Source organism: Portunus trituberculatus, chromosome 1 (genome assembly GCF_017591435.1).
Source record: "Portunus trituberculatus isolate SZX2019 chromosome 1, ASM1759143v1, whole genome shotgun sequence".
NCBI classification, from domain to species: Eukaryota; Metazoa; Arthropoda; class Malacostraca; order Decapoda; family Portunidae; genus Portunus; species Portunus trituberculatus.
Window position 1 is genome coordinate 3,308,283 of NC_059255.1, and position 17,500 is coordinate 3,325,782.

At 39.9% G+C, this 17,500-nt stretch overlaps 2 protein-coding genes across 2 annotated transcripts in view; one reads left to right on the plus strand and one right to left on the minus strand.

Annotated features, from left to right (window-relative positions):
* LOC123517745 (serine/threonine-protein kinase mig-15-like) overlaps positions 1 to 9,760 on the plus strand; it is a 60,344-nt gene extending 50,584 nt beyond the window's left edge. Inside the window, 7 exon segments of the mRNA XM_045278497.1 lie at positions 2,197 to 2,410; positions 3,509 to 3,720; positions 4,922 to 5,092; positions 5,777 to 5,926; positions 6,308 to 6,418; positions 6,857 to 7,045; positions 9,430 to 9,760. Of these exon segments, the coding sequence (XP_045134432.1) occupies positions 2,197 to 2,410; positions 3,509 to 3,720; positions 4,922 to 5,092; positions 5,777 to 5,926; positions 6,308 to 6,418; positions 6,857 to 7,045; positions 9,430 to 9,513 (1,131 nt within the window). The 3' untranslated portion in view covers positions 9,514 to 9,760.
* A 2,293-nt stretch (positions 9,761 to 12,053) lies between these two features.
* LOC123518449 (glycoprotein-N-acetylgalactosamine 3-beta-galactosyltransferase 1-like) overlaps positions 12,054 to 17,500 on the minus strand; it is a gene marked incomplete at its 5' end in the record, with an annotated part of 6,828 nt that continues 1,381 nt past the window's right edge. The window contains 4 exons of the mRNA XM_045279643.1: positions 12,054 to 13,375; positions 13,891 to 14,048; positions 15,041 to 15,151; positions 15,656 to 15,824. Of these exons, the coding sequence (XP_045135578.1) occupies positions 13,247 to 13,375; positions 13,891 to 14,048; positions 15,041 to 15,151; positions 15,656 to 15,824 (567 nt within the window). The remainder of the gene's footprint in view (positions 13,376 to 13,890; positions 14,049 to 15,040; positions 15,152 to 15,655; positions 15,825 to 17,500) is intronic.

Sequence of the window (17,500 nt, forward strand, 5' to 3'; positions counted from 1 at the left end):
TTGGTAGTGGTGAAAATAAGTCTGAAAGGAACAATGTAGTGACCACTGAACAGAAAAGGAGATTATTGATAGATACGAGAAAGGAGCAACAATCGTCCATCTTGCAGTGGAGCATTGTGTGGTGGAATTACAGCACAGTACAGCAAAATTATAGCTTAATACAGCAAAATTAGGAAAAAACTTACATTGAAATTTTTTAAACTTGAGGTTTTTCTGAGGTTAGAACAAATGACCTGATTTATAGGTACTGTTAGTCAAACGTTTTGTTACTCCAGCACTGATAGGGAACCAATTAAGTTTGAGTATTGAGTCTTCACTGTATAGTTGTTCATTTGACTTCTTTATTCTTCTAAGGGTTTTGTTCTAATTGAGTTGGCAATAACGACAGACTATAGTTACTCAAATGACTTCTTTACTCACATTTACTTTTCAATTTTTGGTTCCTCATTTGATATTTTTTTTAAGGCAAGTTTTTAAAAATTTCTCAAGTAATTTATTTATTTATTTTTTTTTTTAGTCAATTTTTTCAGTATTTTTATTTAATTTTGAGATTTGTTGCAAAATATCAGGCATTAATTTGATGTGTAAATTTGTTGACTTTTTAAAAACTTATTTATTTATTTATATTTTATTTTTGCCTGCGTTTGATTTAGCTTCTGATTTGATTTATCCATTTGTTTGTTTGAGAAATGCTTGCTTTGTTTTGATTCTGTTTGTTTGTTTTTATTGTTTTTATCTCTGCCTTGTTTTTCTCTGCCTCACTTATAGCATGCACCACCACCACCACCACCACCACCACCACCACCACCACCACCACCACCACCACCACCACGACTACTACTACTACTACTACTACTACTACTACTGCTACTACTACTAGCACCAGCACCACTTCAAACTGCTATTTTTATTATTATTTTTTCTTTTCTTTTATTCTTTTGTGCATTTTGGCATGCATGTTTCTCTCTCTCTCTCTCTCTCTCTCTCTCTCTCTCTCTCTCTCTCTCTCTCTCTCTCTCTCTCTCTCTCTCTCTCTCTGAATTCTTATTTTATTTTATTTCTAATTTTGTTCTTTAATTTTCTAGTGTTTTCTTTTCTTCTTATTCTTCCTTTTTTTCAAGTCTTCCATGTTGTGTCCTTTCTACATATATTTTTACATTAATTTCCCTCTTTTCCCTGTTTTCTTTCAAGTGTGCATTAATTTACAACATCAAATAAAAAAAAACTGCAATTTCTTATACATTTTTAATTTCTTTTCATTTCTTTAGTTTTTTTTTCTTTTTACACTTTTATTTATTTATATTTAACTTAATAAACTAATAAATAAACAATTCATTTACTTAAGAATTCTCAAAACCATTAAAAAATATTGATTCCTTTAATTTCTTTAGTTAAAACTTTCCAAACACTAATTAAACTTTGCATTGTCATAAAAATATCTTCAAAATTAATCTATATAAGGTTCTATTAATATATTTTTGGCTTTTTAATTGAAATACTACTACTACTACTACTACTACTACTACTACTACTACTACTACTACTACTACTACTACATATATTAGCTTTACTACCACTACATATTTAACACACACACACACACACACACACACACACACACACACACACACACACACACACACACACACACACACACACAAAGACTCACCATCCCTTGCCAGAACTCTCAGAAAATGTCAAAACACACTCAACACACTCAAATGCACCCTAAACACACTCAAATACACACAAAGCACACTAAAATACACCCAAAACACTCTAAAACACATCCAAAACACACTCTTAGCCACAAAACACACTGAAACAATCCAAAACACACTCAACACACCCAAAACACTTTTAAACACACCCAAAATGCACTCAAAATATTCATAGCCACAAAACACACTCAAACACACCCAAAACACACTCATATCCACCAAAACACACTTAAACACACCCAAAACACCCTCATATCCACCAAAATACACTCAAACACACTCAAACACACCCAAAAGTCTTTCATAGTCAACAAAACACAGTGAAACACATCCAAAACACACTCAAACACACCCAAAACACACTCAAATACACCAAAACACTCTTAAACACACCCAAAACACACTCAAACCCCCCAAAAACAAATCACCACCCCATCTTAATCGTCACTAACCCACCTCCTACCGCCCCTCACAGTATCGGCAAGCCATGATGGGTAAGGGTGTTCATCCACAACTACAGAACAAGCAGCGGTCCTTCATGGCGTTTGGCTTCGGAGCGGACCAGTCTCGGAGGGAGTCCTACATCAGCATCAATGTGGCCCCGACTTCCCATGAGGTGAACGACACGCCAGAGATCAGGAAGTACAAGAAGAGGTTCAACTCGGAGATTCTTTGTGCCTCGCTATGGGGTAAGAGTTGGTTGGTACTCTGTCATTGCTGGTGCAGGTAGCTCTTGATTTACGGGATAGATGCGTTCCAAGAGGCATCGTGTATTTCAAAATTGACGTAAAATAAACTTGTAATTCTCATAAGATGCAATAGATAATAGAGGGATGCGGAATGTGGTCTAAATCGTGTATAAGCATAGTGATCGCGCAAATTTAATTCATTATTTTTTTTCTGTCGCGTATTAACAAAAACGCATAAATTAAACAGGCGTAAATCAAGAGTTACCTGTACTTCATCTTTCTCTCGATCTTTCACTCAATCTTTCTCTCGATCTTTTATTTAATCTTTCTCTCATTCATTTTCTCAATCATTCATTCTGTCTTTCTCTCGTTCTCTCATTTAATCTTTCTTTCAAGTTTTCATTCAGTCTTTCAGTCAACCATTCTCTCAATCTTTCATTTTGACATTCACTCATTCTTTCTCTCATTCTTTCATTTAATCTTCCTCTCGATCATTCACCTCTATTATTCACTCACTATTCTGTCCACCTTTCTAATGCAAGAGTTCACCAGTACTCTCAATCCTTCACCACTATTCTGTCCACCTCCAAAACATACCTAAACATTCCCAGAACATACCCAAACACTTTAAAACACTCCAAAACATACCCAAACACTCCCAAACACACCCCAACCACCCGAACACTTCCCTAAACTTTCCAAACACTCCCAAAACATACCCAGACACATCCCAACCACCCAAACACTTCCCAAAACACTCCAAAACACCCAAACACTCCAGACACTCCCAAAACACACTCCAAGCACCCAAACACTTCCATAAATATTCCAAACTCTCCAAAACATACCCAAACACTTCAAAAACACACCCCAACTACCCAAACACTCCCAAACACTCCAAAACCACTCCCAAAACACACCCCAACCACCCAAACACTCCCAAAACACACACCAACCACCCAAACACTCTCAAAACACTCAAAAACACTCAAAACACTCCAAAAACACATCCCAACCACCCAAACACTCCAAAACACACCAAACGCTACCCCTTCACTAATATAACCTCTTCTCCCCCTTCCGTCCCACCCCAAACAGGCGTCAACCTCCTGATAGGCACAGAAAATGGGCTGATGTTGCTGGACCGGTCCGGCGTGGGGAAGGTGTACCAGTTGATCTCTCGCCGGCGTTTCCAGCAGATGGAGGTGTTGTCGGATCAAAACATTCTCGTCACCATCTCGGGAAGGAAAAATCGCGTGCGGGTGTATTACCTCTCCTGGCTTAAGTCCAAGATATTAAGGACTGATGCTGTGAGTGTGTTTGTGTGTTTGTTTTGGTGTTTGGGGTGTTTTGTGGGTGTTTGGGTGTGTTTTTGTTGTGTTTGCGGGTGTTTACGGGGTGTCTGTGTGTTTGTTTTGGTGTTTGGGGTGGTTAGGGGATGTTTAGGTGTGTTTTGTTGTGTTTGTAGGTGTTTAGGTGTGTTTTGGGGGTGTTTTGTTGTGTTTGTGGTGTTTAGGTGTGTTTTGTTGTTTGTGTTTGGGTGTGTTTGGGTGTGTATTTGTGTTTGGGGTGTTTTTGGGGTGTTTGTTTGTGTTTGGGGTGTATGTGTGTGTTTGGGGTGTTTGTGTGTTGGGTGTGTGTGTGTGTGTGTGTGTGTGTGTTTGGGGTGATCAGGGGTGTTTTGTTGTGTAGAGGAGAAAGAATTAATTTTTCTGTGTGTTTGGGGGTGTTTGGGGCAGGATTTTGTGTGTGTGTGTGTGTGTGTGTGTGTGTGTGTGTGTAGGGGAGGAAGAGTGAACAGTTAACCAGTACTCTCAATCCTTCACACCTTTCTCTGGCACACTCTGGAACTCCCTGCCTGCTTCTGTGTTTCCAGCTTCCTACCACTTGACGTCTTTTGGCTCTCAACCTTTTAGGGAACTGGCAATCAAGTAGGCCCTTTTTATTTACATACTTTTATCGATTTATTTATTTAGTTAGTTTTATTATTTTATTTATTTATCTGTTTGTTTTTTTATTTATCTTTTTTTCTTTTTTCCTTTGGGCCAACTTTCCCTTTCCCATAATCCCCCCACCCCAAATACTTTTATCCAACTTTTCCTTCAGTTTGTGCACACTTTCTGGTGCAACAATCTCTTCACTCAAGCCGTTCCAGATGTCCACCGTCCTGTGTGGAAAACTGAACTTCTTAATGTTCCTCAAACTCTGTGTGTGTTTGTGTGTTTGTGGTGAGGAAGGAGGAGGAAAAGTGTGTGTGTGTGGAGGATTGTGTGTTTGTTTGGGTGTGTGTGTGTGTTGGTTTTATTTATTTTTTTTTTTTCTTGCTACAATTTATTTATTCAGTTCACTTTTTCCTTATTTCCATAATTTTCTACAGTTTTTCCCTCATTTTTCATATTTTCCTTGAGCTTTCAATCATTTTTTTCCTTATGGTTCCTCTACTTTCATTTCTTATCATTCCTATAATATTCCACAGTTTCCTCTCTCTATTGCTCATTCTCCCCATTCCAGCAACAAGTGGAGAGACGCAATGGGTGGATCAACGTGGGAGACCTCCATGGTGCGGTTCACTTCAAGCTTGTCAAGTACGAGAGGATAAAATTTCTTGTCATCGCTCTCAGGGATTCCATTGAAATCTATGCCTGGGCACCAAAACCTTACAACAAGTTCATGGCTTTCAAGGTCAGCTCTCTGTGTGTGTGTGTGTTTGTGCATGTGTGTGTGTGTGTGTGTGTTGGGGACAGAGAAAGAGAGTGTGTGTGTGTTTGTGTGCTTTTGTTTGGGGAAAAGTGTGTGTGTGTGTGCATGTTTGTGTGTCTGTGTGTGTTGGGGACAGAGAAAGAGAGTGTGTGTGTGTTTGTGTGCTTTTGTTTGGGGAAAAGTGTGTGTGTGTGTGTGTGTGTGTGTGTGTGTGTTTATCTACATTTGTTTGGGGAGAGATTGTGTGTTTGTGTGTGTGTATTGGGGACAGAAAGAGAGTGTGTGTGTGTGTGTGTGTGTGTGTGTGTGTGTGTGTGTGTGTGTGTGTGTGTTGACAAAGCATAACATACATTTTACCTGTATTTCCTTGTATGTTGAATGTTTAATTAAGTCCTATCCATCTATTTATTTAACCACCTCCTGTTTATCTATCTATCTATTCTCTTCTTATTCCTTTACTCTCTATTCCTTCATTCTTCTACTTCATTCCTTCTTTCTAAATTGAGTAATGAACCACTATCTATCTATCTATCTATCTATCTATCTATCTTTATTTATTTATTTATTTATTCAACTTACCTACCTCCTTGTTGAACCATTTGACCATCCATCTCTCTATCTATCTATCTATTTATTTTAACTTCCACCTTCTCCTTCCACCCCCAGAGCTTCCCCTATTTGCCCCATCGTCCCTGTCTGGTGGACCTGACAGTGGAGGAAGGGTCCAGACTGAAGGTGATCTATGGCTCCACCCAGGGCTTCCACGCTGTTGATGTGGATTCATGCCAAGAGTATGACATTTATCTGCCCAAACATGTGAGTGAAAGGGGTGTTTTTTGGGGTGTTGTGGGGTGTGTTTGTTTGTGTTTTGGGGAGTTTAGGATATGTTTGAGATGTTTTGGGGTGTGTTTGGGTGTTTGTGTGTGTGTGAAGGTGTGTTTGGGATGGATTACTGGTGTTTGGGGTGTATTTCAGGGTGTTTAGGGTGTGTTTGGGTGTTTTGGTAGTGTTTGGAGGTGTTTTGGGGAGTTTAAGATGTTTGGGGAGTGTATGGCTGTTTGGGAGTGTTTGGTGATGTTTTGGGTGTATTTTGATGTATTTTGGGGTATGGGGTGTGTTTAGGGAAGTTTTGGGGTGTGTTTGAAGATGAAAGTGTGTGTGTGTGTGTGTGTGTTTTAATAATTGTTGTTTTATCAGATTCAGGGAGACATCACACCACACACCATCATCACACTCCCCAATAGCAACGGTCTGCAGCTCCTCATCTGTTATGACAACGAGGGGGTATATGTCAACACCAATGGCAAGGTAGGTGATGGTGGTGGTGGTAGTAGTAGTAGTAGTAGTAGTAGTAGTAGTAGTAGTATAAAACAGTCTAGATAAAAGAGGCAAGAAGTCTGATGCTGCTTTGTAATAGTTTCTACTTTTTTTTTCTTTTGTTTTTGGTTTTCTATTTATCTTTTATATATTTTTTTCTGCAGGAACAAAGGAAGGATTATCTGTTTCCGTATATATTTATTTATTCCTCTTTTATTCTCTTCATTTCCTGCTTTTTGTGTGATCCATGCTTGATATGTAAACCAACACACACACACACACACACACACACACACACACACACACACACACACACACACACACACACAGCCCTTACCTAACCTAACCCAACCTTACCTTACCTAACCTTACCTTAACCTAATGTAACCTTCCCTAACCTAACCTAACCAAATATCATCTTCCCAACAGGTGACTAAAAATGTGATTCTGCAATGGGGTGAGATGCCGACCTCCGTGGCATTCATCGGCACTGGGCAGATCATGGGCTGGGGGAACAAGGCCATAGAAATCCGGTCGGTGGAGACGGGGCATCTCGATGGGGTCTTTATGCACAAGAAGGCACAGAAGTTGAAATTTTTATGCGAGAGAAACGACAAGGTAAGGATTGGCGTGGTTTTGTGGTGTTTTGTGGTATTTTGATGTTTTATGGTGTTTTGGTGTTAATGGGGAGGTTTGTGTTGGTGTTTTGGTGTTTATAGGATAGTTTTGTGGTGTTTTGGTGTTTAGGAAGTGGTTATGTTGGTGTTTTGGTTAGGTTAGGTTAGGTTAGGTTAGGTTAGGTGCTTGCAGAGTAGTTTTATTGGTGTTTTGGTGTTTACAGGCTGGTATTGTGGTGTTTTGATGTGTTTTTTACAGTAATTATGGTGTTTTTGGTGGTGATAATAGAATATGATCTCTATGTGCAAAAAGTCACAGAAGTCAAAATTTTTGTGTGTGAGAAACGAGAAGGTAAGGATTGTGGTGTTGTGATGGTGTTGTAGTGGCTTCTTACACCATATACAGGTACCTCTCAATTTACACTATACAGGGTGTTTCACGAGTTGTGGTACTTACTCAGGGATATGATAGTTTGGGTGATGCTCCGTAAAAAATACTCTATACACATATAGTGGTTTTTACTTTGTTAGATAAAAAATGGTAAATGAAGATCTTTAGAAAGGCTGCATCTAAAATGTTTCAATAATTTCACTAGCATTTAGAATACAGTACAATCATGGCAAATACTCGTGGACCATGTCAACTCTTTATTCACCCAACACCCTCCCAAAGACTACATGGCAACTCAGCGCAAGCATCAGTGTCGTGGCTGTGAGCGAAGTTTATTCCTCCTCGCTACATACTGTAAGATGACACTGATGCTTGCGCTGAGTTCCCATCAACTCGTGAAACACCCTGTAGATGTGTTCCAAGAGCCATCGTGTATTTCAAAATTAGGCGTAAATCAAACTTGTAATTCTCATAAGAAACAATAGGTAATAGGACGGATATGGGATGTGGTCCAAATCATGTATAAGCAAATCGATCACACAGATTTAATTAATTATGATATTTTTTTCAGTTGCGTATTAACAAAAAACGCGTAAATCAAACACACATAAATCAAGAGTTACCTGTATTGTGTTCTTATGATAGGGCTTATCTGTACACTCCATTCTTGTTTGTCCTGACCTCAGGTATTTCCACACTATCTCAATGATAGTTTGAGCGACCCTTGTGTTTCTGGATAACTGATGGACCCTTGTGTTTCTGGATAATCGATGGACCCTTGCGTTTCTGGATAATCGATGGACCCTTGTTTTTCCGACCCTCATGTCTCTGAATAATAGTTTGAGTCTGGACAGGCGACAAGTAATTCAAGCAACACACGCCTCACACACTGCCAGAAATGCTCTCCAGGTGGCAGCAGGTTGTAAACAAGTCCGACTGACACTCGTAAACACTGTTCTGTCTGGTATCAGTGAACAGTTCGGTGCATTTTTCAGTACAAATACATGTCTAAAAAACTGTTAATTCTGCCTCACAAATCTGTAAAGCATAAACAAGTGGCTCTAACTGGCTGAGGCTGGAATTAATAAGACAGAGAAAGGAGTGAGTTTTGATAGCATTAGACAGTTAAAAGATAAGCCAGCAGAATATTGTGGCAGGTGCTGTGTGGGTGCAGTTGTAAGTACAGATGATGAAGCTGCACTCAGGAATAATATTTGGCACTGGAAGAGATGGTGCGGTGTGAAGTGGTGTGTGCCGCAGCGATTGGTGGGGATTAGTGTCCGTGGTGTGGGAATCCTTACAGCAGGAAGGAATCTGACATAGAAAATGGAAATGGGAAATATGGGGAAGCAATGGCTGGCTTTGGCAATTCCACAGCAGACTTTTAAATGTGACTGCTTGGTGAGGCTGGTCATCTGGAGGCCGTAGAGCAAGAATAATGTGGTGTCTTAGTCCTGTTAGTAGTGTTGATATATTCTACAGTTTAAGGTAACCAGAACGATAATTCTTGTTTTTTTATATTTTTTTCAGGATTGAATTTATTAGCATTGTATTCAAGCTTTTGTGTTGGTCAAACTTCACATTATCCTGCCCAGCTCCTCCTCCTCTTTTAATTCCACCTCTTCCTCTTGTTTGAGTTCCTTCTCTTCCTCCTCTTCTAACTCCTCCTCCTCCCCCTCCTCCTCCTCTTCCTTGTCTTTTAACTCCTCCTCTTCCTCCTCTTCTAACTCCTCCTCCTCTTCCTTGTCTTTTAACTCCTCTTCCTCCTCTTCTAACTCCTTTTTCTCCTCTTCTAACTCCTTCTCTTCTTCCTCTTGTAACTCTTCCTCTTCTAACTCCTCCTCTTCCTCTTCTAACTCCTTCTCTTCTTCCTCTTCTAACTCCTCCTCTTCCTCTTCTAACTCCTTCTCTTCTTCCTCCTCTTCTAACTCCTCTTCCTCTTCTTCTAACTCCTCTCCTCCTCTTCTAACTCCTCTTGTTGTTTCTCCCGACAGGTGTTCTTCTCCTCTGCCAAAGGTGGGTCGTCTTGCCAAATCTACTTCATGACTCTGAACAAACCTGGAATGGCGAACTGGTAGAAACAACACCAGCAACATTGCCACCACCACACCACCACCACCACCACCAAGGCAACGCTGGAACACACTGGGACATGTCAGGCTGTACTGGGATGCGCTGGGCTACACCACACCACACCACACCATACAATACCACTACTACACCACTTTATATTGCTACAACACCACACCATGCCCAGCCACACACACCCACAAGAGAAAGAACCACCACCACCACCACCACCACTACCACCACAGTGGATAGTTACTGCCACCACCACTTTTACTACTACTATTACTACTACTACTACTACTACTACTAATGGTGGTGGTGGTGGTGGTGGTGAAATGTGTTTGTTTGTTTGTGCGTTGAGTGAAAGATGATGGTGATGATGTTTGTTTTTTTATTTGTGTAATTATGTGTTTTTGTACTATTGTTATTATTATTATTATTATTATTATTATTATTATTATTATTATTATTATTATTATTATTATTATTATTATGGTGCGTTATATAATCTTACTTCAATTTAATTTTTCACCAGTTTTTTTTTTTTTTTTTTTATCTTCCCTGTTTGTTTTCCCCAAATGTGCAATTTTAAGTGTACACACACACACACACACACACACACACACACACACACACACACACACACACACACACACACACACACACACACACACACACACACACACACACACACACACACACACACACTTGCTCAAATCTCATCTTTAAGCATTTAGTGTGTGTTTTCTCGAGCACACACACACACACACACACACACACACACACACACACACACACACACACACACACACACACACACACACACACACACACACACCCCTTCCCTCCCTATGTGATTTGAACCCCCCCAATGAAAGAAAAGGAAAATTGACAATAAGAAAATGAAGAAAATTATGAATTGAAAAAAAAAAACTTTAAAAACTCAAATTTGAAAAAGACAATTATGCAAAAAAAAAAAAAAAACTTTATGAAGAAAAAAATGAAAATGAACAAAAAAATAGTGATGATGATGATGATGATGATAATGATGATGATGATGATGAGGAGAGTGTATGCATTATCGTGCTAGCAGTAGTGTAGATGAAATACTACCACTATTACCCCCCCTGTCCCCCATCTCCCCCCCCTGCCCCCTCCCTCCCAAGTGCTTCATATCCTTCCCTCTCCCTCCCTACCTCCCTCCAGTCCCCATATTCTCTCTCTCTCTCTCTCTCTCTCTCTCTCTCTCTCTCTCTCTCTCTCTCTCTCTCTCTCTCTCTCTCTCTCTCTCTCTCTCTCTCTCTCTCTCTCTCTGTGTGTGTGTGTGTGTGTGTGTGTGTGTGTGTGTGTGTGTGTGTGTGTGTGTGTGTGTGTGTTTACTGATTTTATCTCTCTCTCTCTCTCTCTCTCTCTCTCTCTCTCTCTCTCTCTCTCTCTCTCTCTCTCTCTCTCTCTCTCTCTCTCTCTCTCTCTCTCTCTCTCTCTCTCTCTCTCTCTCTCTCTCTCTCTCTCTCTCTCTCTCTCTCTCTCTCTCTCTCTCTCTCTCTCTCTCTCTCTCTCCCTGTCCCCCACTCATCCCCCTGGTCTGGTGTGCTCTTTCTATGGTTAGCTACAGTCATTTTATACTTAAGAGATATCAAAGCCTTTGTATTATGAATGTTGTAATGGTAAGTTCTTTTTTAACTTATATATAAATATATAAATATATATATATACAATAGTGATGAGGCACGCCCATTGTGCATTTGAACGGGAAGAAACAAAAGAAAAAAAAGGAGATAGAAACAAAAATCCTTCCCTAGTTACTTTATTTTTTCATTTTTTTCATTTTCCAATTTTTTTTTTATTATTATTATTATTTTTTTTTTGAGAAGTGAAGAGGAGAAAAGCAGGAGGAGGAGGAGTGTAAAAGCTCTATATATATACTTTTCATTGTTTGTATAACATTACGCAGATCAAAAAGGCATTCTTTACTTGTAACGGACGCGCATACCCAACATTTACATTATGCACATGGATTTCAATAAAGAATTCATCAACGCTCTCTTTCTCTCACCCGTCAATACCAGGGCTCTCTCTCTCTCTCTCTCTCTCTCTCTCTCTCTCTCTCTCTCTCTCTCTCTCTCAGTAAATAAATAAATAAATGAAATAAAAAGAAGAGGGTTGATTCTCTCTCTAAATAAATAAAGAGGGTTGATATTTCTCTCTCTCTCTCTCTCTCTAAATAAATAAATAAAAAATAAATGAAAAGGAGGGTTCATTCTCTCTCTCTCTCTCTCTCTCTCTCTCTCTCTCTCTCTCTCTCTCTCTCACCAGGGTCAGTGTCTTGGAATGTTTGGAAATGAAAGAAAATAAGGAAAAAAGCAAATGATTAAGTGATAAGGAAGTCTCTCTCTCTCTCTCTCTCTCTCTCTCTCTACGCGTGGCTAATTAGTGACTCTTTTATTCCTAACGTTTCAATGCCGTTGTGTTTATGTAACTTAAGAATCCTGTCTGACCAGTAGTAGTAGTAGTAGTAGTAGTAGTAGTAGTAGTGGTGGTGGTGGTAGTAGTAGTGCTAAGGGTGGTAGTGGTAGTGATAGTATTAGTAGGTGGTATTGATGGTAGCGGTAGTAGTAGTAGTAGTAGTCGTAATGGTAATGACAATATATTCATCTCTTATTCTTTATTGTAACAACATACAAGTTTTACGACACACACACACACACACACACACACACACACACACACACACACACACACACACACACACACACACACACGAGTAATAATTAAAAAGACGTCACAAGAAAAGACTTAACACTCAAATAAAGAGGGAAGGTCACAGTAAGTACCTCGCCTTTCCCTGTGACCTTCCAAGCAGCCTTGACGAAAGCTACACACACACACACACACACACACTGACTGAGGACGCGCACATCAGCAAGACAGGAAGAAAACAAACCGATAGGACAGTTATTTTTACGTCAGTCATCCTTGAATCACTAATAATAATAATAATAATAATAATTTCAATATATCTATGTTCTTTTACTTTATTTTTCTCATTTACTTTAGACTCGTGAATGTTTTGTTTCCCGCCATCAGCTCCATCACCTCCACTATTTCAAAAGGCTTTATTTAATTTTCCACGAGTTTCCTAAGGTATTTTTACGTTTCTAGAGGCAGAGTGACAAGATTTCTACATTATCAACTGGAGAAACTCTTGAAAACCCCGCTAATCATCTCTGTGGCCTTGGAAAATAGTGGCGAGAGAGCAAAACGTTTTTCGAATAGGAGACAGGCAGCTTTCTCAATATAGCCTCACACACACACACACACACACACACACACACATCCCGGAGCCTCCCTGACCTCGCAGCTATACAGGAGGTCAGCGGAGGTCAATGAGAGAGAGAGAGAGAGAGAGAGAGAGAGAGAGAGAGAGAGAGAGAGAGAGGCTGCCGGGGGAGGACGGGATAGGTGGATTGAAAGGAGAGAGAAAAAGTAAAATAAAATAACGAAAAAAATGAAGAAATAATAGAATATGTGCATGACAAAACATTACTTTCTCTTTCTCCTCCTCCTCCTCTTCCTCCTCTTCCTCCTCCTCCTCTTCCTCTTTTTCTCTCTCAAACATTCATATCTGCTCTTCTCATTCTATTCTCTTCATCCTCCTAGCATAACCTTCTTTAGGCTCGTTAACACACACACACACACACACACACACACACACACTCTCTTTCTCTCTCTCTCTCTCTCTCAGCACACCCCGGTCCTCTCGCCCACGCCAAACAGTTTTAAATGGTAGATGAAAAACTCCAGCTGGTACAGAATGGCGCCAGTGATGTAGTGGAAGGAGATGGCGTGGGAGCTGCAGCACGTCACACCCTGGGGAAGACACGGGGATGAGGGGGATTAGTACTACACACACGTACACGCACACACACACACACGCGTTGTTTATCATAATTTTTGTTATTTCTATTGTTATTTTCTTTCATTGACTCATTTTTTCTTCTCTTTTTTTTATTATTTTTTTCTGTTTTCAAAAGGCTCTAGTTGAAGTGACACGGGTTTTTAAGGATGTTTTTAAGGTTCTAGTGACAGATTAACAACATTTCCATATCACCACCAACAACAACAACAACTTAAAACACAGCTAAATCATCAGAGAGAGAGAGAGAGAGAGAGAGAGAGAGAGAGAGAGAGAGAGAGAGAGAGAGAGAGAGAGAGAGAAAATTAAAGACAAGGATAAAAAGAATAAGATATAAAAGGAAATGAAGTAAGAAGAGAGAGAGAGAGAGGGAGAGAGAAAAGGAAAAAATAACGGCAAGGATAAAAAGAATAAAAGGAAATGAAGTAAGGAGAGAGAGAGAGAGAGAGAGAGCATTTAAACAGCTTACCGTTGGGTGGTCATGCGCTAACATCTGCCAGTACCAAAAGCTGTGGTCTTTCTCTCTGGGCTCCATCAAATAGGCGGGATCCAGCGGGAAGAACAAAGGGCGGCCATCTCTGTCCCTCAGGTCGCCCGGGAACACTCCGCCAGCTGCCAGAACTGACGCTGCAGAAGGCGGTGAAGGAGATAGATGTATTAAAGGGAGTTATTAGATGTTAGTGAAGGAAAAATGAGATGGGATGAGTTTGTTTTGATAGAGAGAGAAGGGAAAATGGGTGTATATTTTGAAAGGGAAGGAAAAGAAAGGAATGGAAGAATATGGTGGTAGCAGAAGGAAAATATGGGAAAGATGAGATGAAAAGAGTTTGTGTAGAGAGAGAGAGATAGAAGGAAAATGGATGTATAATTTGAAAGGGGAAGGAAAAGAAAGAAAAAGGAAGGAGACAACAGTGATAGGTAAAAAAAAAAATGAAAATGGAGATGATAGAGAGAGAAGATAAGAGACGTAGAAATATTTGAAAGAGGAAATATGGAAGAGAAAGAGAAGAGAGAAGAAAATGGTAATAGAAACAAGAAGGAAAATGGATATAAGAATGTTTGTGAAGGAAAATATGGGAAAGGCAAGATGAAATAAGGAGTTTGTGTAAAAGAAAATACGAGAGAAGGAAAATGAACGTAGAAATGAAAGGAGAAATATGGAAGAGAAAGAAAAAGGGAAGGAGAACACGGAGATAGAAAAAAGAAGGAAAATTAATATAAGAGTGTTTGTAAAGGAAACTATTGGGTGAAAAATAGGAGAGGAGAAGGAGAAGGAGAAAAATGTGATAGAAAAAGGAGGAAAATTGATATGAGGATGTGAAGAGGATGAGATGAAGGAACAAGAGAAGAGAACGGAGAGAAATTTTGATGTGTAGAAGGAGGAGGAGGAGGAATGAGAGAGAGAGGAGAAAGGGAAAGACAGAAATTGATGTTTGAAAAGGAGGAGGAGGAGGAGGAGGAGGAGGAAGAAGAAGAAGAAGAGGAGATGAAAGAGAAAGCAATATTCACATGTACTTTTTTTTTTACTTTTCTTCATTATATTAGTTTATTTACCACTTATAACCGCCCCCTCTCTCTCTCTCTCTCTCTCTCTCTCTCTCTCTCTCTCTCTCTCTCACCCATCTGCAGGTCCTCTTCGAAGTAACCGGTGGCGTTGGTGGTGGACGTGACTTTTTGAAACTCCCTCAGCGCTCCTCGGCTTAACACATAGCCAGCCCCGCCGCTCAGAAACCCCTGCACGCACGCACACACACACACACACACACACACACACACACACACACACACACACACACACACACACACACGGGAGAGGGAAAGGATAATTAATAACGTAAATAAATTAAATGCACACACACACACACACACACACACACACACACACACACACACACACATGGAGATAATGGAATGAAGATGAGGTTGGATCGATCGATAGATAGATAGACCGATAGACAGAAAGATGGATAGATAGATAAAATAAACAATTAGATAGATAGATAGATAGATAAATAGACAAACAGACATATAGATAGACAGATAAACACACACACACACACACACACACACACACACACACACACACCTGTACATTTTCAGTGTAATTTTTTTGCTGCACTGCCAAATTAATAAACCGTATATTATTATTATTATTATTATTATTATTATTATTATTATTATTACACACACACACACACACACACACACACACACACACACACACACACACACACACCTTGGGTATATGTGGCGTGTACTGAGCCCGTAAAACAGCTTCTCGTCTTGATCCTTGTCATGGAGCCAGTAACGAAGGTTCTCCATGATGAAGTAAGTGTCATCATCAGCCTTCACGAACCAGTCGAAGTCGTTTATATAGAATTCGTGGGCATAGGTGAAGGCGAACTGTGAGTGTGTGTGTGTGTGTGTGTGTGTGTGTGTGAACAAAAAAGTAATAATAGATAAATAAATGAATAATAGTAATACTTAATACAAATTCTCAGCTACACCACAACACAACACATCGTAAGGGTTCAGAACACACCCATATTCCAAAAACACACTCAAAACACATCAGAACACACCCATATTCCCAAAACACACTCAAAACACACCAGAACACACCCATATTCCTCAAAACACTCAAAACACACCAGAACACACCCATATTCCCCAAAACACACTCAAAACACACCTATACCAGGCAAAACACTCAAAAAACACCCAAAACACACTCAAAACACACTTATACCCGGCAAAACACTCAAAACACATTTAAAGCACCAGAACACACCCATATTCCCAAAACACTCAAAACACACTCAAAACACACTTGTACCCGGCAAAACATTAAAAAACACCCAAAACACACCTATACCCCACAAATCACTCAAAAACACTCAAAACACACACATACACTCCGCAAAACACACTCAAGCACACTTTAAACACACTTGTATCTCCAAAACACACTCAAAACACATTTATACCCGGCAAAACTATAAAAAAAACACTCAAAATACGCTCAAAACACACCAGAACACACCTATATTCCAAAAACACACTCAAACACACCCATACCCCACAACACACTCAAAACACACCCATACCCCCACAACACACTCCCAAAACACACCAAGGCTTCATTTCCACCAAGCGAACGGAAATGAGAAAGGCGAAACCGTTCCAGTGGCGATTCAGTGAGTGTTCTGATTCACTTGTTTTCAACTTTTCATCAGTCAGGGCGCGGCAGCCGAGGAGGATGGGCGAAGGAGTGATGTGTAAACTTGCCTGTGCTAATTGTTCCCTAGTCCGTTTACCCCATGGTCAAGTTAGGATGGAGGAGGCAGGGAAATTTCTTTGTTTTAGAGAAATTTTGACTATGACAAGGAAGAAAAATCGCTAAAAAGGGAAGATTATAGAGAGAAATATTAGCTTTTACGTTTTTTGCCCCTGAATGTGAATAAATAATTTCGTGTTTTGTATTATCTTAATTTCTAAACGTAAGAAATAAGGAAGTTCTAGGTTGAAAAGGGAAATTTGAGCTTGTATGCAGGGAAATATTGGCTAGTTGATCTGGCAACTCTGCAGTCAGGGCGCGGCAGCCGAGAAGAAAGGGCGAAGGAGTGGTGTGTAAACTTGCCTGTGCGTTCCCTAGTCAGTTTACCCCATGGTCAAGTTAAGATGGAGGAGGCATGTGTGTTTATCTATTCATTTATTTATCGTTAGAGGAAAGAGAGTTTGGCTAATAGTAACAGCCTCAGTGTCAAAGAGTCTCAGTTTACGTCTACAGTGATAAAATGCCACAACACACACCAACACACCTCAAACACCTCATAACGTCTAACAGGCTGAAACACACCCAAAAACATCAAACAGACCAAACACACTCTTCCATAACATCCTCAGAACACACGACAGCACACCCCAAACACACACTAACACACCCCAAACACACAACACACTCTAACACACCCCAAACACACCCCTCCAGAACACCCTTTTCTAAAAATACACCAACACACCCTAAACACACAAAACACTCCAAAACACACCAAAACTACACCCAAACACGCAACACA